At 26.2% G+C, this 21,190-nt stretch overlaps 2 protein-coding genes and 2 long non-coding RNA genes across 5 annotated transcripts in view; 2 read left to right on the forward strand and 2 right to left on the reverse strand.

The window, feature by feature from the left end:
• The window catches only part of LOC147817001 (uncharacterized), a 45,268-nt gene extending 42,569 nt beyond the window's left edge, over positions 1 to 2,699 (forward strand). Inside the window, exon 2 of the long non-coding RNA XR_015429891.1 lies at positions 2,376 to 2,699. This is a non-coding gene — a long non-coding RNA (uncharacterized LOC147817001). The remainder of the gene's footprint in view (positions 1 to 2,375) is intronic.
• Positions 1 to 2,947, forward strand: part of LOC147817000 (uncharacterized) — a 48,687-nt gene extending 45,740 nt beyond the window's left edge. The window contains exon 3 of the long non-coding RNA XR_015429890.1: positions 2,730 to 2,947. This is a non-coding gene — a long non-coding RNA (uncharacterized LOC147817000). The remainder of the gene's footprint in view (positions 1 to 2,729) is intronic.
• Positions 1 to 3,615, reverse strand: part of LOC147816999 (uncharacterized) — a 62,514-nt gene extending 58,899 nt beyond the window's left edge. Inside the window, exon 1 of the mRNA XM_087153665.1 lies at positions 3,474 to 3,615. The gene's annotated coding sequence lies outside the window, so the exon portion shown is untranslated. The remainder of the gene's footprint in view (positions 1 to 3,473) is intronic.
• LOC147817002 (disheveled-associated activator of morphogenesis 2-like) lies at positions 1,411 to 20,504 on the reverse strand. Of its 2 annotated transcripts, XM_087153681.1 has the most exons (5): positions 20,176 to 20,504; positions 18,785 to 18,920; positions 15,941 to 16,024; positions 8,814 to 8,875; positions 1,411 to 3,660 (listed from the first exon to the last, which is right to left on the reverse strand). In XM_087153681.1, the coding sequence occupies exons 1-3, from the start codon at positions 20,265 to 20,267 to the stop codon at positions 15,998 to 16,000; spliced, it is 255 nt and encodes an 84-aa protein (XP_087009807.1). In that variant the 5' UTR covers positions 20,268 to 20,504; the 3' UTR covers positions 1,411 to 3,660; positions 8,814 to 8,875; positions 15,941 to 15,997. The 2 variants fall into 2 exon arrangements, with proteins under 2 accessions (XP_087009807.1, XP_087009806.1); XM_087153680.1 differs by lacking the exons at positions 1,411 to 3,660; positions 8,814 to 8,875; positions 15,941 to 16,024 and adding an exon at positions 16,215 to 17,062.
• Positions 20,505 to 21,190: the final 686 nt, after the last annotated feature.

The raw sequence follows: 21,190 nt of genomic DNA on the forward strand, positions 1-21,190 counted from the left end.
TAAGATGTGCTCTGCATTAAAATGCTGCTCTAAATATTATCACTCAAAATTTAATAATTTTGAGTGATGATTCTATTTAATGAAAAGAAATAATATTTTTGTCTTAAGAGGTCCACTTAGAATATGCATATTATTTCATATAACTATTGATTTCTATGAAAAATTCAATACACAGGTGATTCCTCAGAATGAAAATAAATATTTTTCAAAATATTGTTGTCAGAAAGGAAAAGATAATTTGGAATATATGGCCTTCATAGATCAGTTAAGAGAAAGATTGAAACTTATACCTTTAACTATTATGCCTTTCTATTACTCTCTCTGAATTTAATTATGGGGATCAAAAAGTATTACTCAAATAGTATAAAATTTGTTTACACTAAGATAATTTGGTTGAAAATAAGTGAAAAATATTATATTTAGCATTTTAATAATTTATGGTTATGAAATAGAGCGTGAAACACCCGTATCTTTTTCTGAGTTAGATAAAATCTTCCAAACACAGATCACTTGCAAACATTATATATATATTTTTTTAAAGTTTGCCTTTATTCTCACACACAGTTATTTTGATCTAAAAGAAACAATTTTCTTTAATTTTCAATTTTTACAATTTCTTTAATTTTGAAAATCAATTTCGGATAACTTTTTTACATGTATGAAAATAAAATTTTTGTTCAAATTATTATATTCATATTTTAGTATAAATATAATTCTGATAATCTAACAGAGTTTTTTAGAAACATCATACTGTTTTTTACAATTAAAAAATACTGAAATAAGTTATAGATGGTTATTTGAGTGCAAGAAAAAGTATATATAAAAGGAACACCGGTGTCTCATCTTCGTCAAACGGTTAAAAAATAAAATCTAGTATTCTTTAGGGACTGTTCAACTGATCATTTCGAGCCATGGGTATTGTCATTTATAAAACTAAGATAGCTAAATCGTTCAGATTCTGCAAAATATTAATCTTTAAGATTGAGCAAAATTTTATAATTTAATCTTTAAGATTCTGAAAAATTTAATGCAATATACTATTAAAAAACTATTTAATAAAAATCTCCATTTAATAAAAAATAATAGATTATTCAAATTATTTTTAAGTTAAATAAAATTTGAGTAAAAAAGTCTCGAGATTCGATGTCGGAAGTGGTAAAATAGAGAAATTTGTGAGGTATGGTATACATATTATTTAAAGCTAAATTAATTATTCAAGAATTATTTGAAATAATGCAATGTAATAAAAAATTTATTGAAGAGCAATTTTTATCTAAACTTTTTACATTTCATGATTTTGTGAAAAAAATCGAGTAAAAAAAAAACAATAGAAAAGATGTAAAAAGAAAACAAAAAAAGAAGGAAGGAAACTTTTACAATTCTAGTTATTCGTCGCCAAAAAAGTGCTGAACTAACGTTTTGGTAAATGGGGTGTTTTAAACTTATCCAACAATTTGTTGCTGCATGCATTTTTTCCCCACTTGACTGAGTTTCAATGAAGAGAAAGGAGAATCATTTACACCCCTTTTACTTATCTCACTGGGTGGGAACCGTGGTCGAGTTCAAGTGAAAAACCTTCCTTCTGAAAACTGCCGTAACAGGGGAACTCAAAATCTCAGACCCTACCGGAATGAAAGAGTTAAACGAAAATAACACTATGTCGAAATAAATATTACTCAATCTTGGAAATTAAACTAAAGGAAAATGCTATTTGAAAAAGTAATCGTTTTTTGAAGTAGCAAAATAATAAAAATTAAGAAGCGTATAATTATACAGATTATTACAATTGCTAATAAAGTATAACAATTTTGGTTAATTTGCGAGTCATTAAATGAAACATTAGTGATTATAAAATAGCATTAATTGCTCTATAAGTTACGAAATCAGACATAAAAGTATCCTTTTTTTTGTTGAATTTCTAAAACTCACATTTTGGATTAGCAATAATCTGGGAAATATAAATTCAATAGTTTAAGCAGGAAAGCTAAAAAAAAGTGTGAACCCCTTAATTCATTAACGCCCAAATTTTCTCTACTTAATATATTTTAATGAATCTTTCAAATCTTATTTATTTTGTCTGAATAAGAGTTTAAAACTTAAAATTTAAGCATAATTTGAATTAATTTTAAAATTATTGCATTGAGCTCTCGAAGAAAATTACAAAAATTTAAAAAAACACCTAAAAGGAGAAAAAAGTTCCTAAAAAACGGATATATTGTTTAAAATATGTCTGATATTTCCTAGCAAATGAAATAAAATTCATAGCAAATCAAATAATTCAAAGCAAATCAAATAATTCAGATGTATTTAGTTTATTACAAAAATAATTGACTTTAAATTAAAAATATTAACTTCCTGGCTTTTTCATTTTCCAGTTTATTTTTCATCTGAGTATACTAGGACAGTCACCAAAATTAAAAAAAGCAAGCCTCTCACAGAGACATAAGTAAGCTTTTCTTCTGTTATCTGTTCAATATTAGATGGCTAAATATATGGCTCATCATTAATTTGGAAGTATTTGAGATGCAACAACATCCTCAAGAATATTCATAGAAAAGATCGGTATAATTAATGTTATTGTGATGTCATAATTAATGTCATGAAATTACTAAAATATTTCTTGTGAACTTCGTTAAAAAATTTTTCTCCTTTTAACTCTGAAATGTAAACTAATTATAATAAAAGGCTAAGAAATAGAAGTTCTATCACTTTTTCTTTTTTATTTGTAGTGACAAGTAGTTCTGGTATGATAACAACAAATGAAAAGGAACAATTCCGGCACTGCTGAAATAGAACACACGAAGAGAAAGATATTTTGTTGCCGTTGAACATAAAAAATTCGAAAATGGTTTCTCCTATCTTCCAAATATATATAAACTTATAAATACAGATTTTATATAAATGATAAATAGGTTTAAGAAGCATTAAATTTTACTCAAAAATGATAATTAGTTGCATATTAGATAAAAATTTTTTTTTATTTAAATCAGTGACATTTAAAAAAAAAAATCCAAGTGGCTTAAATTATGATTTTTCCTCTTTCAATACCTATTCATGTTAAATAATTGCTTGTTAACAATGCTTGATATTTCCGATCTATACTGAAATAAATACAATAATGTTATCTTTTTAACATATTAATAACTTGCACAATCATATATTTTAAATAGGCGCTAAGAAAAGATGTTGGTGCATGCAAAAGTCTAATTCAGACATGTATTCTTTAATCCAACATGCTAAGCAGGACATTATGAAAAAATGTTGAAATTTTTTAAGCACTGGGAGATTCTGAATAACAAACAAAAATAATGGGTTAGCGTTATTTTTAAAAAAATATCTATATATGTATGCATATAGACAAATTTATTAAAGAAAATTATTTAGAGTCAGATAATAATAAATAATCCCCTCGAATACGAGAACAAACAGGTATGAAAGTTACAACAATAAATTTAACATGTTAAGCAACATACCGAGCTGGTTCCAAGAGTTCTTTAGCAGTTACACCATCTCTGTGCTTTAACTTGATCAATGCCAATTCAGTCATAATGAAAGGTATCAAATACACATCATCTTTAACTCACTTTTCAAACTTACAAAAACAAGTGCTGCCTAATTCTACAGATTGTGAAACATCTTTATTCTATTGCCATTAAATAGCTGCAAAATAAAGTTTCAGGGATTGTTAAGCTACTTAATTTTATTTTAATAATTACAAAGATGATAAATATGTACATTGCACAAAAAAATAAATGGACTACCTTGAATAACTTTTTATCTAATGATTAGTTCAAGAACATAGACTTAAGGGTTTGGGGGGTGACATCAGACACAAAAACGAACTGTCTCTGAATAAACTTTTTGAAAGATTTGAATTTCTGATACTTAAAATATAGGAGTGGCAGCAGCCTAGGAAATATGGTCTCAATAGTTTAGATCCCTTAAGTGTTAATTTTACTTTAGCGTATTTCGCCATATATTGAAAAAATTTTAAGTATATTGAAGAATTTTACTTATAATTAATTATTAACTTAATTTTGCCAAAAATAATTCCATGCAAAAATTAGTTTTAGTGACTACTTATTATTTTTTATTATTTTATTTAGTAGTAAAAAAATTTGAATTGCATGGTATACAATTTTAACATTATTTTGAAGACTGTATTTTTGCCTGGAAAAATAAAAAGTTTGAGCAAAATCGGTCAAATAATTTCTAGAGAAATTAAATTTAAAAAATACAGTAGGGAACCGATTATCCGGAACGATCGGGACCATCGCTATTCCGGATAACTGATTTTTCCGGTTTTCTGAATCGCTACAAAAAGCAGTTTTCTTTTATTGTTAAACCCAACTAAAAAAAAATTTTTGGAAATAATCTTGAAAAAACGAAGTAATACACTAATGATTATTTCCAAAATGATGGTAAGGTAAACATCTTTCAAAAAAGAAAGGAAAATCCAAAAATCTTACGAGGAAAAAAAAATTTTTTTAAAAAAAATGGCGGAAAAATTTATCGAATTTCGTTCCGGTTTTTTGGTTTTCCGGTTTACTGATTTCCGGATAACGGGTTCTGTACTGTACATCTTTTACAAAATTTGATTTTTCAGAAACTATTTAAACGATTTCGCTAAAATTTTGCATTTAGAAATTTACAACTGCATTCTTTAAAAATGATCTAAAAACTTAAATACCTTACAATCCAATACTTTTTGGATTATTACTATTAAACAAAAGTAATATATATATACTAAAAGTTTTATTCTGCATGGAACCTTCATGAAAAAAAAAATTTATAATTATAAGTAAAAACTTTTTAATTTGCTTAAAAAGTTCTCAGACTGATGGTGAAATAGGCAAAAGGTAAAATTAACATCAGAGCTCATTCTAGGCAGGGTAAACAGGGCGCAGCACCCTGCTGCCCTTTTAGTCAAAAGAATTCACCCTGTTGCCCCGGAAGTAAATTAGTGCCCTGATGTAATAGACTCCATACCCTTTCTTTCCTCAACCCTTCTTTACTTTTTCCCCAAACTCACAATGGATTTCATGAACTGTTATTTTTAACTCTTTTTATTTAGTCTGTCATTGCTGTCAATACATAGATTTATATGGGAAAGGAAAAATAGCCACCACAACCCATTGTTGCACTTGCCTTTGACAGTTTGCAGTTACTTCCACTATCATTAGATCATAATTATTATTAATCATTTTAATTATTTAATCATAACTACAGGCACTTAAAAACATACATTTATTATTTTATTAATATATGCATGCATTTTAAATAAATTACTAAGTTAATTAGCTCATTAACTCGATATATATGTTAATTTATTAATGAAAATAAGCAATTAATGATTGCTTTGCTACTTTTAGTTAAGTAAAAAAAAAAAAATTCTTCTACTAATTGACAATGTTTTTTAATAGAACATGAAAAGAATTCGTGTTTTTAATGGAACGTGAAATTATTCCCTTTTTAGAATAATAATGCCCCTTTTTTAAATTTTTGCACCCTGCCCTTTTTTCTGCCTAGAATGAGCTCTGATTAACATTAAGGAGTTCAAACTGAGGAAGGATCTCTTGACCAGCCTATAGAGATTATATTTTCCAGAATACCGTTAGATCCTATATTCTGGGGATCTGAAATTCGAAACCATTAACAAAAAAAGTATGTTTAATACAGAGAAAATACATTTATGTGTGTGACTTAAAATATCGTCTGCATTAATTAATCAGCATATTTTAGGTCACCCCCTTGAACCATTAGGATTGAGTCCCAAAAGGTGAAGATCCGATCATTAAATCAAAATCTATTCAGAGTGGTCCTTTTTACTTTGTGCACTATACATAAGGTATAAAAGATCAAAAGTCATTTGACAATTAGTGTTAAACTCACAAAGCAAAAGCACCAAAAAAAAAAAAAAAATAGATCACGATTTTTTTGATTTTTATTAAGCCCAACCAAAATCTTTTTTCAATAAACAAACTAGAGGCTGAGCCTATCTCATCTCTATTTCCAATATATGAATTTTAACCAATAGAATATAATTATGAGAGTGATATGAAGTTTTGTTTTGCACTGACAAACAATTTTGATACCAAGTGTTTCAATTGAACTATATACAGCGCCTACTTTAGATTTCATACAGAAGATAAGTAAATACAATATGAAATTTAATGACCAATATTATAATATGGGATTTATATATAGTATTATTATTTGATTTATTTTTCTGGTTTCTAATGTACAGTACACATAAGATTTAGATATTTCTTCTTTTACAAAATTAAAACAACGGTTTGCATATCTCCATAAAATATTTCTATTTTGTGTGTATTAGTACACCTAAATTTCTATCTTAAATCTCAATCTCTACCTTTGAAATGCAAAAATTAATAAATAAAGTAAAATTAAATAATTTTTAAATATCATTTTTTTGTACAATTCTAAAAGAAAATTAAAAAAAAAAAAAAAACACTATTTCAAGAGAACTGTAATGTTTCCTCAACTGGAACTGTTATTAAATCCTTCCCTACTCATACCCCACAAAGGCTTCTTCCCTTTGCTGACTGATGGAAAAATTCTTAGTTTCCAATGTCAAAATAGAGCAAAGCATAGAAAGAAGAGGACATGGAACAAGGTTTCTCATGAAGGACTTATTCAAGCTCACTTTTGAAGGTTGGAATCAGCTCAAGAAAACCAAAGCCAGATATAAATATGATTACTTGGAGCCTGGGATATATGTCAGATGAAGGTTTAAAAAGAAATTAGTATCAAATTTCTTCATCTATTCTTTTTGCATTGTAAATATTTTAATTTTTAAAGTTCAAATAAATATCAATGTGCAAATAAGTTTATATAATTATTTCTATGTCATTGTTTTAAGAACAACTTATGGAGTTATTCTAAAAACATTCTCAACAATTGTTATTCTAAAAACAATTTATGGAGTTATTAATGCACCCTTCCTATAAATGGAGAACCCTTGTAAGCAGACAATTTTTTCCCTTTGGACAATTTTGTCCCAAGAGTGTCCACTTAACCAAGGTTTCCTTATATATCATAAATTAACTATACTTTGAAAAATTGAACAATTGCCAGAAGACAAGTTAACTCCTGGACCAAACATAGGTACAAATATGCCTTCATAGAAGACATTTTAAATGAAATTCGTGTTATATAGAAAGGAATCCACAAAAAATTCTTAAGCTTAGCTCGAGGGCAACTCTAATTCATAATTTGTCTATCACTGAAAATATTTTAAACCAGTAATGTGAACAGCTTTGAACCAGTCATTACCGGGACTAGGATTTGCCAATGGTTTTCCTCTCATTGTCATTTTCTTATTTTTTGTCACTTTACGATATTTAATATTTTTGAGTTTACTAAAAAATTACTGCATGCCAAAAACTTTTTACAATATAAAGTAAAAGTGGTTATTTTTAATAAAAAAAAGAATTTAGAGGAATATAATTTTATATAAATTAATTTATATAAAATTAAGATTGAGACAATGTACTGACTACTTAGTTTTTTTAGCTGGATTACTAAGGAATGATTTGCTTTTGTTTTGAGAAGTAATAATTTTTACCATTCAACAGAGATAATTTTCTGCAAGTGTCTGAAATTAAGAAATAATAAATTTCTTTAAATGTTTCATACAATTTTTATAAATTAAAAGCAACTTTATCAAAGAAAAAGTGTTAATATTAAAAAAATTCCAAAATTTCAAATATTGCCTGGTATACAGTTTTTTTTTATAGGATAAAATCAAAAATTAAAATGAAATTAATTTTTAATAATAATGGAAAATGTAGAATAAAATAATTTTTGAAAAAAAGGATACTTATTATTTTTATTTTACAAAAAGTAAACATTTTCAAAGCGTGTAGTTAAAAAAAAAAATTTAGAAAATAAAATTTGTAACAATTAGATAGAATAGGTATTATTTTCATTTTAAACCAACATACTAGTTTTGGCTCATAAAATTAATTAATAACTAAATTAATTAGTTTTGAAACTCACTAATTTCCATTTCACACATTTATTAAGTTTATCTTACTCTCATATTATCCAAGATGGTAAAAATTAATACTGTGGTAGATTTATAGCTTAGTTTATTTTCAATTAGTATGTCTTCTGTTTTAAATCACTAGAGAAATGGAAAAAATTAGAAATTTTCTCCCCTGCACAAAACTCCTCAGTGATCCAGTAGTTGAAAACAAGAATTTCATTTTTTTCCCATCAAATATTTAAAGATGAATTTTAAATTTTTATATCCTTGTCAGCCTACTGTTTCTGAATTTCTTATTCGCCTCTGTGGATAAATTTATCGTTAATAAACAAAATCAACATATTTTAATAGAGCACACCTTGAAGTTACAGTTTCCAGTACAAGGACAGAAATATGGTATGTCTGCTTTTCAAGAGAATAGTTAGTCAATTAATAGATTAATTTTCTTGTTATGACAGGAATTCTGCAGAGTGATTATCTTGAAATATCTAATTTTATTTATCAAAAAACCATTAGAAATGTTAGAATTATTATATCAAATATTATAATTCTAACGGTTTATAGTGAAATAATTATGTTCTTACTCTCCCTTTAAAGTCATTAATTTTGAATGAAATAAGCAATAGGAAAATACATTTTGACATACAAATTAAATTACATATAATTTTGAAACTCATATTAACTTAACTCTTAAAGAAAACACAAAGGTTTTAAAGAATTTAAAATTAAAAGAAAGCATCTTCAATTAATAAAATTAAGAAATTTTGCACAGATTAAAATAAAATATATGAGTAGTACGCACTTGACTTTTACTGCCAGTCGAACATGATGAATATCTCCTTCAATTTTTAAAACGTCTTTAAACTGTAAAAGAAAAAATTATTTTAATTATTTAAAGGTTTCACAAATTTTGGGGGAATATTTCTTCCTTAATACTATTTCTTTTGCTAATTACATGAAAAAAACTTTCGAACGCAAAGAAGACTACAGATTAAATCTTAAATAATTAATAAATGAATTAATTAAATAAAAAGTTTACTTTAATTTGAATATGATTCTAAAACAATCAGTTGGAAACAAAAGTTTCGAAAGAGTTCTATTTGTTATTATCGAAAAATGTACTTGACATTCTGGCACTGAAAAAATTTGCTATTTTTAACTCTGTCTTCTGCGTGAAAATTCAATCATTAGATCAAAAGTTATTAATGCATTAGCTTTGTGCATTCATTAGAAACCTGATAAAATACATTAAAAAAAATTGCTTATTTAAAAGAAATGCCAGATTCAGCTGCAATCATGACAAAGTCAAAATCTACGCTGTTAAAAATTTGGAGAACTTTACAGATTTGGTTATTAATCTCTGGAACTTAATGAACTGGTAAATTTTAATGAAATTCGTTTTGGATAAGTTGATATCACACAGTCAAACCCCGCTATTGTGAACACGGTTTATAGTGAACTCCCGGATATAGTGAACGAAATATTCGGCTCCGTGCCCTGCTATACCGTATAATGTTATTTTTTGTGGATATAGTGAACCAAAAAAGTGATTAAGTTGGATAAAATGAACTTTTTCTGTCTTCGACTAATTTTTTTCTTCATTTTTTGTAATAATTTTAAAATTTCTACTTCAAAATAAATACATATACCGATTTTTAAAGCCATCTGTAGAGGGGAAGGTAGCGGAAAGCATTTTTTTCTTGTTTGCTTCTTTTATCTTACTTTCCCATCCCTAAACAAATCAAGTAGATGTTTCCTACCCAGGCAGATGATGCACCTGTAAGGTGTCAGTGGGATCAATATGCATTTTCTGTCAGAGGGAAAGAGTAATTATTCATTATTGGTCAAAGGGTTGGACACTAATATGTATTGATAAGACCCTCATTTCAACTCCATTTTGCTCTCAGTTCAGTTAAAAAAAGCCTGCAAACAAGTGTCTCAAATTTAACTATCGCGAACAGTAAACGTAAAATGTTCTTCATTGATTATAAAATGGGCATAATCAGGAAAATTGAAAATGGATGTAATCAAGCTGATATTTGCAGGGAATATAAACTATCCTAATCTACACTTTGTAACATATGGAAAAATAAGCAATTAACAATTTCTGCTCATGAAAAAGAATTAAATGGCAGAAAAAAGTTGAGAAAAGCAGATCCCAAGGATGCTGAAGAAGCATTACTAAAGTGGTTCAGCATTCAAAGAAGCCGCAATCTTCCAGTATCTGGACAAATGTCGAGGAATTTGCTGAGCAATTTTATTAGACTGCTTTAATGTGCTTGAATGGCCAATTCCAAGATCTGAGTGGCCAATTCATCTGGCGAATATCTTCAATTTCGAGAAAATTGTGAGAGCAAACAGCTCTAAGTGAGTGTCTATTGTTGATCAAAGCAATCATAGAGCTTTTAGATTTTACTTATATGCTGCACACTAGCTAATTTGCCGCTCTAAAGAACATAGAAAGATTTATAATTACTTTGTATAATAATGCCTGCCAAGATTATCAAACTTCCTCTGCTATAGCAGTTGAATTTTTTTAGTTGGTAGGTAGATGGTGAGTGCCTGGTTTGTATAATTCATAATTATATAAGAAAAGAACCAGGAATTTGATGCCTTAAAGTTCAATGTTAACCTTTACAGAATGTAATCGGGTGGCGATTTCATTTTAATGGGACTTGGGCAGCCATCAAGCTTACCTAGTTTAAACTTTAAAAAGAGGGGATATTTGTTGAATCAAATTTCCAGCCAGATATCAACTTAATAGTGTATTAAAATCTGGTCTGTAATAATGGAGATAGGCCACCAAATATGAAAATTCTCTTATTTTAGAAAACACTAGTGTATTTATCTTAAAATTTAAAGAAATGATTAAAGCAATTAACCTTTTAAAATTGACTAAAATGTAAACAAATATCATTTATCTAGCTTGAAAAATTTAGTTAAAAAGAAATTATTCAATGCCTCAAATCATAGTAAATCTATATTTTCAAGCAAACCTGTGATCCTTTTTGCAACTTTAGTGTTCTTTCCTTTGCTTTAAAAACTAATGAAATTGTACAAAAAAATTACAAAAACAAATTATAATGTGAGCACTACATGAATTTAAAATGAATGTTTCAAAGACATCATGCAAAGAGAAGAACTTACCCCACAAGTAATTTCAGATTTCAAAATAAGAATGTCTAAGGTTTCTACATTAAATTTAATCTTCCTAATTGTTTAAGATTTTAGAATCTAACAAATAGAAAGCTAAAAATATAAACAAAGAATTCCAATTGAAAGAATAAACTCTAAATGGTGGTAAATTTATGGAAAGATATATTAAAGAGACAAGAATTTTTTTAATTAAAAGAAAAAATTTTTCTTAACAACAAAAGTAATAAAAAAATTTTAAGCATTTAAAAACATATTTAATAACAAATATTTTTTTTAATTGTGTTTTACCAAAAGATTATAGAGATGTTTATGTTAAAAGATAATGGTAAGAACATATTGCATTTATAATTAGATGAGGTTTATTTCTTAGTATGATTAGTTTTCAAATTAAATAGTTGTTTAGCAAAATAGCTGTAATGTTAATCAGGACTTTTTTTTATTCTTATTTATTATTAACTCAAATAAGAATTTAAAAATTCAGAAAGAAATAAGGTCAAGTATTTATTCTGCAACTTTGCAATAAATCTTTAGAATAATAGATAAAGTGGGTTGGTAGATATATGAGCATTGATGAAACATATTATGTTGAAAAAATTTCATTGTACTTAGGTTCCTCCTTACGAAACTGTTGAATGTATTTAAAATTTGGTTACTTTTAATTTATCAAGAATTTATGGATTTTTATCTTTAGTGTGATACAAAACAAGAATTTTCTTTTATATTTAATAAATGACAAGACTTTTGTACTAATAATAATGTGCTCTAAGATTCATTTTTCTCAAAATTTTGTTTTGATATTTTCCTCCTTTATTAATTTGTTCCTTGAATTTTTTTCTTCTCTTACATACGATGATAAAGGTCACTATTCATTGCAATAATAGATTTGTTACAAAATGTTTTGTATTCGTTTAATTGCATCAAAATGAAAGGATATGATATTAGAAGCAATTTCCTTTTAGCACTGACAATAAACAATATTTTAACAATATTTATATTATCAGAATTGTGTTTATTACTTTAAATTTAAATTATTTGGCTGAAATTTGAGACAAGTACCAAAATTTTTATTCGCATTATGTTTAAAATAATATAACAGTAAAATAATGATCATAGCAAAAAAATTATTTGATTGACTTAATGTTTAAATTTTAACTGAAAAACATCTACATTATGGTAAACGAAAAAAAATTACATCACTGTAGAAAAGAATCTTGTATAAAGTTTCATCTGAAAGGTCCTGTATAGTCTTTGTAAAAACAAGATTTGTAAATGCTTAATATAGCTTTTTCTATTGCTTATTCATCAATATCCGAAATTTAACTTTAGCATCTCTTCAATTTTTGTATTTTCTTCTTTTAAAATGTCCCATTAAAATGTTTACATATTACACCTTTTATTGTAAACCTTTTTACAATGTAACAATGTAATGTGTGTCTTTTTCATTATAAACCTTTTTTTCCATTCTAATTTCGGAATTAAAAAAAATTCGCCAATGACTGGCTTGATTCAACTAGAATTTTAAATTGACAAAATAAAAAAAATAAATAATAATAAAAATTCTGAAATCACAGAAGTTTAAAAGATAATTTACTCCAGAAATGATGTTTTTTCTTTAATTTTTTGAAAGAACACCATAATTTTTAAAGAACATGATTAAAACATTTTATATTTTAATAAAACATGACTGTGAGTGGAAATTCTTTTACAAATTCAGATATTCAGAACACCATGAAATGTGGGGGAGGGGAACGGACTACACATCAACAGTTAGAGGCCATAGGTTGTGCAACCCTAAGTCAGAACATCATATTCTAAATAAGTTACTGTCAGCACCTTCATTCTTTAAAAGAAAGAAATGCCAACAAATAATAGACTTGATTTGAAAAAACAGATTCTAAAGCAAAAATGTATAAAGGTTTGAAGATATACTAATATCCTACTAAAAGTAGAATGCTTTCTTCTACTCTTAAAATATTTTGTGAACTGAGAATCAATAACACGGATTCGCAAATTTAACAACTAAGACCAACACCTTGACATAAATTTAAATTTATAATAAAACAGAAACTTTTTTGTGATGCATATTTTTTTAATAAAATGAGGAATGTTTTATTATTATTAAAAGTTTTGAGTTAGAGGTTCTAGAATGATGCCAGAGAACATTACCTAAACAAATCAAACCATAACCATAAACAGAAAATATGAAAGAATATTTAGAAGAAACAAAAAAAAACAAAAAAAACTTTGATTGATGAACTTTTGACTTTTCGGAACTTATGACTTAAATATCTCTTAAAAAAATTAAAAGTTAAATCGAAAGAAAAACTTTCTGAAAATAAAACCCTGAAATGAAATATAAATATTCACTTATTGTTCTGAACAAATAATTATTTTATTAATATAGTGATAATCAAATATTGTTCTCATTAAGCTTTAAGAACTACAAAAATACTGTTTGAAAAATAATTTTATCCATTAAGAAAAAAAGTTGAACAAATTCATAATAGCAACCATGTTATGTCATATCTACTTACAAAATATATGACTGTAGAAGAAGCAAAATATTTGCATACCAGTAAAACAGTATCCTTCTTTTTAATTAGTAATTTATGAACATGGGTGCAATGTAATATATTTATTATATTGGTACTTTTAGATTGTAAAAATAAATCAATGCTTTAAGCCTTTGGTGTGCTTTTAAATGTTTTATTCTAATTTAGCTAGTATCAATATGTTTTTCAAACATTCAATATCATTCTTTTAACAGAAATAGTCAAAAGAGTTTGTAATTACTTAAGACAAAAAAACTCTTTCATCTACTTTCCAATGCTCATGAACCACAAATAAGATTATATTTCAAAATCCTAAAACAATAATTCAACACTAATGGTTAAGAAAAGATAGTGAATCAAATGCAACTAACAATTTAAATTGTGGTAAAACCATGTTACTCACAATTCTGTTTATAAATTATGATATAAATTAATAGTTATTTTTTTTAAAAAAAAGAAAGAAACAAAGTGTTTTTACCCCACTCTTTATTTTAAAAAAAATCAGAGCTTTTGCTTGGTATATTTTCATGTTTATCTTATAAGAATTGGTAAAAATAAATGTAAATTTAGTACTAAGGAAATGATACCAACTTCATTTTAAGTAAAAGAAATGGATATAAAATAACAGCAACAGAACTGAAACTCATTACTTAAACGACTGTATATAATACCTGTGGTAAATACTAAAAGCTGAATATGTTAGTTAAGCAAAATGGCAATACTGCTTTTTGTTAGCAAACATTTTCCTTAAGAAACTTGTTTTACTTTATTAATAAGTTTAAAGATGCAAACACTTCATTCTCATAAACATATGTATCATCATAAACTATTTATTTTATAGTTTCAAAACAACTATCTTCATTCAGAAACAATAAAAGACTTACAAAATATAAAGAAATTATGAACAACCTTCCTAAAATACAGAAGTTTGAATTATGTTTGTAAATAACATTTTTGGTAGGAAAAAAAAATTTATAACTTTTTTTTACATAATTCCATTAACAATTAGAGAGAAGTCAATTTAACTAGTTACTTTCATAGATAAATTGTTTTACAAAACCTTAAATTAAGTGATTTTAAAATTGATTGGAGGATTTAAAAATTATTACCCATTTAAAATAGAAATTCTGTTATTTGCAAATAACTCAAGAGCATCAATTTACATATTTTATTTTTCATTCCATAGCAATATGAGAAAAATTTAACGGCTTTTTGCCTTCCTGCGGAATAATTTAAGTGTAATACTGAAACCTTATATTTTAAATACATTGTATCAGATTAAACTTTTCCTAAAAACTCTCGATTGGTGTATTCTCCCTACAAGCCTGTTGATACAATTTCTTTAATCATTCTGCGGTATATCTCACCCTCTTAACCTTGAACAAAAGGCATTAAATATTTATTTAAAAAAATTAAACACACAACCACAAAAAAAGCAATATTACAAAATGATAATTTACTTTTAAAAGAAATAAAAGAAACCAAAAACAAGAAAGAAACAAAAACCTCAAACACCAATCTAGGATTTTATTTGAAAGCCAGGCCTTAAGATAAATGCACATTTCCTTAAGGAACAATTTCAAATAAATTTAAAAACTTCCCAATAATCCTATTAGAAATGTAAGAATTAAAAATTCAATCACATAATCAATGCAATTCCACAACAATTAATTTTTTTTTCTATGTTCAATTTCCAAACAGGAAAAAAGAAAGTTGCAAGTAAAAATGGCACAAGGGAATAAATTTCAGAACAAAACAAGTTTACTGAAAAATACCACCATTTCACTTCATTGTATTGGTGGCTTTTTCGAGCTAAGACTGAAAAAAATAGAAAGTGAAATGAAAGGGTTTATTTTAATTGCTAGCACCTGATCAGGCCTTAGATTATTCTGACATCAACAGTTTCTTCAAGTAAAAGTGGGACTGGCTCAACTCTTCCTTAATTATTCAGCTATAACATGCTTATTAATAAATAAAGAAGAACCCAAAATATTTACAGCAATTGTAACAATTAGAAAAGGAAAAATCTTAGTTTCAAAATAATAAGTATCCATCTAATTCAAGACTGAAAATTTTGACTGAAAAAATTAACATAGCAATGAAACCACAAACTAAAAGGATCAATTCATGAATAAAAATATGATTCACAAATTTTCTCATTTAAATGAATAATGATAAAATATGGTCATTATGCAAGCAATGCAATTTTAATCAATATTACTTTTTTGAATATAGAGCATCTTCTTCAGATATTTTCACAAACTCATTCTTAGGAGTTTCACATCTTTTTCTTCTGTTGCATCAGCTAAAACAAAATAAACGAATGTTTCAATTTCAGCAAAACTAAGGCCTAATTAAACTTTGACTGTATTATTAAGCAACTTATTTAAAACAAAAGGTTCTTAAAATTAGATTACGAGGATAATAAAATAACTAATAAAAATTTAGTTCACAGTAATTAAAGATAATAGCATTAACAATAACTACACTAGTCAGTGAAAGTAATTTGAAGAGCACATTTATGAAGGACATAAGAGGAAAACAGTAAATTTCAAACTAATTTACTTTCAATAAATATTTTAGTTAAGATATATAAGATATATTTATTTCCCGTTGTGATATAAAGCATTATCATAATTAATGGGTAATGAATAAAAATGTAAAGGTAACATAAGATGTAAAAGTAACTTTCTAATCTGGGAAATATTAACAAATGAAACAGGGTCTGATTTTTGAGGTCAAAAACACGTTAAAAAGCATTATAAACTGTCAAAAACCTGTGGCAAGTTCTTTTTTGTCATTGGGTAAATTTTATTAGATATTAAATCATGCACAATACTTTTATTATATACATGATGATTTACAATATATATCAGTTATAAAAAAATAGTCAAAATTATTAAAATAATTGTTTTTTCTAAAAACATGGTACTCTTAATACTTTAAAATCAACATTAATCAATAAGTGTACAGTGAAAATATTTGACATAGTTACATAGCTATTAGTAGCTGTTTCTTTTAAAAACAAAATCACAAAGACATTTTTTCAAAAATTTAAAATTATAGTACAAAAATAAAACTGTTACACTCAGGATCTTAATATTTATAGAATTTGAAATTAAAAAAAATAGTAAAGAAAGAGTTGAAGCAATATAATAACTGCAAAAAAATCCAAAAGCAAATTTTTTCTTTCTTTTTTTCTGCAGATACTTTTCTTGTTCATTGGAAAGGAAAGAAATACTCCAAATTTTTCTGCTCTCGTTTCGGAATAAAAAATAATAACAAAAGTTCTGCAATCAGAAGTTTAAAAGATCCCTCTAGAAAAGTTTTTTTCTTTCATTTTCTGAAAGAACACCATAATTTTTAAAGAATTATTGTTACAAATATAATTGTTACAATTGTTACAAATTCAGACATTCGGAACACCATGAAATTCAGGGGAGATGATAAATTCCATCTTAAAAATTAGATTTTTTGGTAATTTAAATCACACACAATAGCAACTTAATAGAAAGATAAGAAATTAAAAAACATTTTCCACTGACATTGGTCGTGAACAAGGCGATGATGATTGTTAAGAATCGAAAATTTTGTGATCGATAGCATGATGAGGCAATTTGGACAGCATTGCGCATGCATTCACCTCCCAGACAATCTGGAACCCTTCAATTTTAAGCTGGGTAGGCTTCAAGGTGCCAACAGAGATATGCATCAAAATTATTAAATAGAAATTGTAATACTTAGTATTTTCCTTCCTAAATGATTAAAACAGGGTTGCCGCAGAAAAAAATGAACAAAATAGTTGCTTTTAGTAGCCTAAAACATGAAAATAGTTGCCTAAATAAGAACAAAAATTCAGCAAAAATAAGACTAAAATTTTATTAAATGACTTAATTGTCATATACCATGATACATTTAGTCAAGTTGGTGGCAAATACGATAATTTTTATGTCAACGTTAGTGTTCTAGCACTAAATTTTTATATAAAAAAATTTGCATATTTGCAGAAAATTAAATACTTTTATTTACTAGAATTCATTCAAAAAAAACTTTTTCATTAAAAAAAACACACACACTTTTTCTAAGAAATTTCATATATATATATATATATATATATATATATATATATATATATATATATATATTGTGAAAAGTGATTACTCAAATTCAAAATTCATGCACTGTATTAAAAATTGGGATCTTTCAAATCATGCAGAATTTCTCAGCAATAACCGTTCAAAAGGCAATCGAGAAATGAAATAGACTTAGAATCTATGCAAATTGAACGCATTAAAAAGTGATGACTCCAATTTACAATTGAAAACTTTTTATTTTTTAATTATTTATTTAATTTTTTTTAATTTTATTATTTTTATTTTACCTTTCCTAAGAAAAGAAACTCAGTGTCTTCAGAAGATTTTGCGGGCTGCAGGTTTTCAACCCAATTATGCTAAAAACATTGCTAGGAGTACAGAAAAGTCTTCTGATAGTCTCCTTTTCCTGAAAATAGTTGCTTTTTTTAGTCTTTTCAGACAAAAAAATTTTTTTTTATTCAATTTCTGAATTTTTCTATAAATTACATATAGATTGTTTAAATCAATTATTATATGGTAAAAACCATTTTAATTTTTAACATGTTTTAATTACTAAGAGCTTGTTAAAATTATCAAATAATACAATCACTTGCAAACATAAATTTTTTTTTGCTTTCATTGCAATAGAAGAAAATTTATTTATCTGTACTAATCCAATACTTTCAAAATTATACATTTTTTGTGGAAAAAAAGTATTTCTGCCTTAATATTTATGTACCTTTATTAACAATGACTATTTCCAAAATAATTAACACTTTAGAGGACTAAACTCTAGTCAATAAATTATAAGATTTTTCCACATGCCTACTCAAAAAGCTCCGTGAAACATTTCATGAAAAGATGATTTGTTTGTAAAATATTATAGATTTATTTATACTTTTGATTGGTATTAAAAAATATGCTCCAGTCTCTTCAGCAGTTGAACTTTTTATTCAACTTTCTTGAAATGTTAAAATACACAATATACTTACGGAATTATTCATGAGTGCTTTCACTCGCCCTATTAGTGAGGTGTGAATAAGACTTTCTGCTGTATTGTAATCCATACTGAGTAAGAAGTTCAATAATCCAGACAATCCATTTTGTTCTAAAAACCTCATCACAAAGCTGCAAATAAAGTTATCTTTAAAACTAAATGATAATTTAGAAAAAAATTAGTTTTTCTAAGCAATTTAATAAACATAAATCATTATCAGATTATATTAGCATTATTATCAGATTGTATTACCATTATTATGAGATTATAAAAGAATATTACAATAGTGAATATTGAAAGAAAAAAGTTAAATTAATGAAAGTTTGAACAATTAAAAGGTAGTTGAAAACAGTATTATCTAATGTTCCTTCATAATTCATATTTTTGGAATTCTTGATAAATGCTATAAAAAAATCTGATGAATAACAGTTGATGAAGGCAGGATAAAAAAAAAAAATACAAGTAGTTTCATTGTTTGATGAAATTTGAAAAATTCTTTTTCAAATTCCATTCTTCTTATAAATTCTCTGTTAACTCAACAAGTTACGTCTTTAATCTTGCATTCTTTGTTAATAATTTGTCAGGTTTTGATTACAATCTTCCTTTCTCCGAACTAAATACTATTACTTTCCAACCACAAAAGCCTAACCCATCTCAACCTCTATTTTTCAATTAATTTCTTATAAGAATTCTATATGTACAAATTTATTAAGGATGGTGGTTGCAAAACAACTTGCTTCATATTATATACATGGACTTTGCCTTACTTACCTTAATTTATCTCAAGTAATCATAATTTTCAGAATTCACACACATTCTGGCTAATCAAGCTTTTACTATGTATTTATTGTATTCACAAAAAACATTTTCATTTGGGAACAAATTATAAATCATAAGAATAAAAAATGTAATGAAATGAATTTAAATCCACGTTGGAGCAATTTAAGAATGTGCTACAACCCATAAATTTTCAAAATTAGAACAAAATTACTAAAGAGGTCTAACACCCTTTTGGGATTTATTGAAGATGCTCTAGTTAATCATTAAAATACTTATTATATTTTACTAATGGTATTATATTGGTCTTTTAGAAACAATTCTGTCAATTGTGGATCCCCACGATTCGCAAATTGTTTCTGAAATGGGAATAGAAAATATAAAAATTCATAATCTTTATGAAATTTGAAATCTTTGAATTTAATTCTTCTACGGCTTGCTTTAGAAGCTCTCTTAATAAAAATGGTCACAGAAGTATTCAAGATACAAATTGTTCTGCAGGACTTCATTTGTTCTGCACTGTACGTCACAGTTTTAGGCACTTTCTGCTTCTGGGCCATTACATATCACTACAATACTTGTGCAAAAAGGATTTTAACTTTTACCTACAGTTGCATCCTTAATGCAGTTTTTAAGTTGTCTAAAAGTTTTGCACAGGATATTATTTCATCCTCTTCACGTGGAAACAATAACTGAAACATACCATAGTAAAATTTTTATTCTGTTAACTGAAGCATAGAAATAAATACTTAAAAAATTAACTATAATGTAAATTTTGTGAATAAAATAAAAACATTTGTTTCAAAACTTACTTCAAAAAGTGTAGGGTGATTCCAATAGAGATGTGTCAAGCATTTTTAAAAATACTTTCTTAAACATGAATTTCAAGTGTAACTAAATCGATGATATGGTTGGTAATGTTTCTGATACAAGTACCAGAAGTTATCGAATTTAAAATTTTACATAAAAAAAAACATGCTTTTTTTTAAAATTCTTTTTTTAAATAAAACCTGCAATAGGAGAAATACCAAATGAAATAGAGGTAAATGGAATGTACTTAATTCATGTAAACTAAGAAATATGAAAAAACAGTTAATGGAAGATAAACAAGATCAATTTCATTGCCTTGTTTATCTTCCGTTATTGTATAGTAAGGTACTTGTAAATAAACTTTTAAATGTTCAATTTTTGCATTGAAATTTCACTTTTCGAATTTAACATAACTAGGAATAGTTCATGTTTAATAAGCTTTGTATTTCCTAAATAGGGTTGATGTTTGTTGTAAGTACATAACAGATTTTATTATAAACTGTTCAGCATGAAGACAGACTTTATACTTATAGTTTTCAATCAAATCACTAAAATCCAGACAAGTATTTTAACATTTACATACCCTGATGGAATGAGTAGTTCATGTTATGAAGAATAAAAATCATAAACTAAATTTAATATTCACTTTTACATAAACTAATAGCATATAAGGTTTGAGTGATGGGCACCATTCTCAAAAATTTTAGTCATGATTAAATTTATTTGGAGTGATTATTCTATAGCAATTAAAAAAATAATTCAATGTACTAGCAGTAAACTCCTTATTCTTTCTTACAAATAGATCTGTAAGCTA

This window comes from Parasteatoda tepidariorum, chromosome 1 (genome assembly GCF_982258835.1).
Source record: "Parasteatoda tepidariorum strain Cologne lab strain chromosome 1, Ptep-v5.0, whole genome shotgun sequence".
Classification (NCBI taxonomy): domain Eukaryota; kingdom Metazoa; phylum Arthropoda; class Arachnida; order Araneae; family Theridiidae; genus Parasteatoda; species Parasteatoda tepidariorum.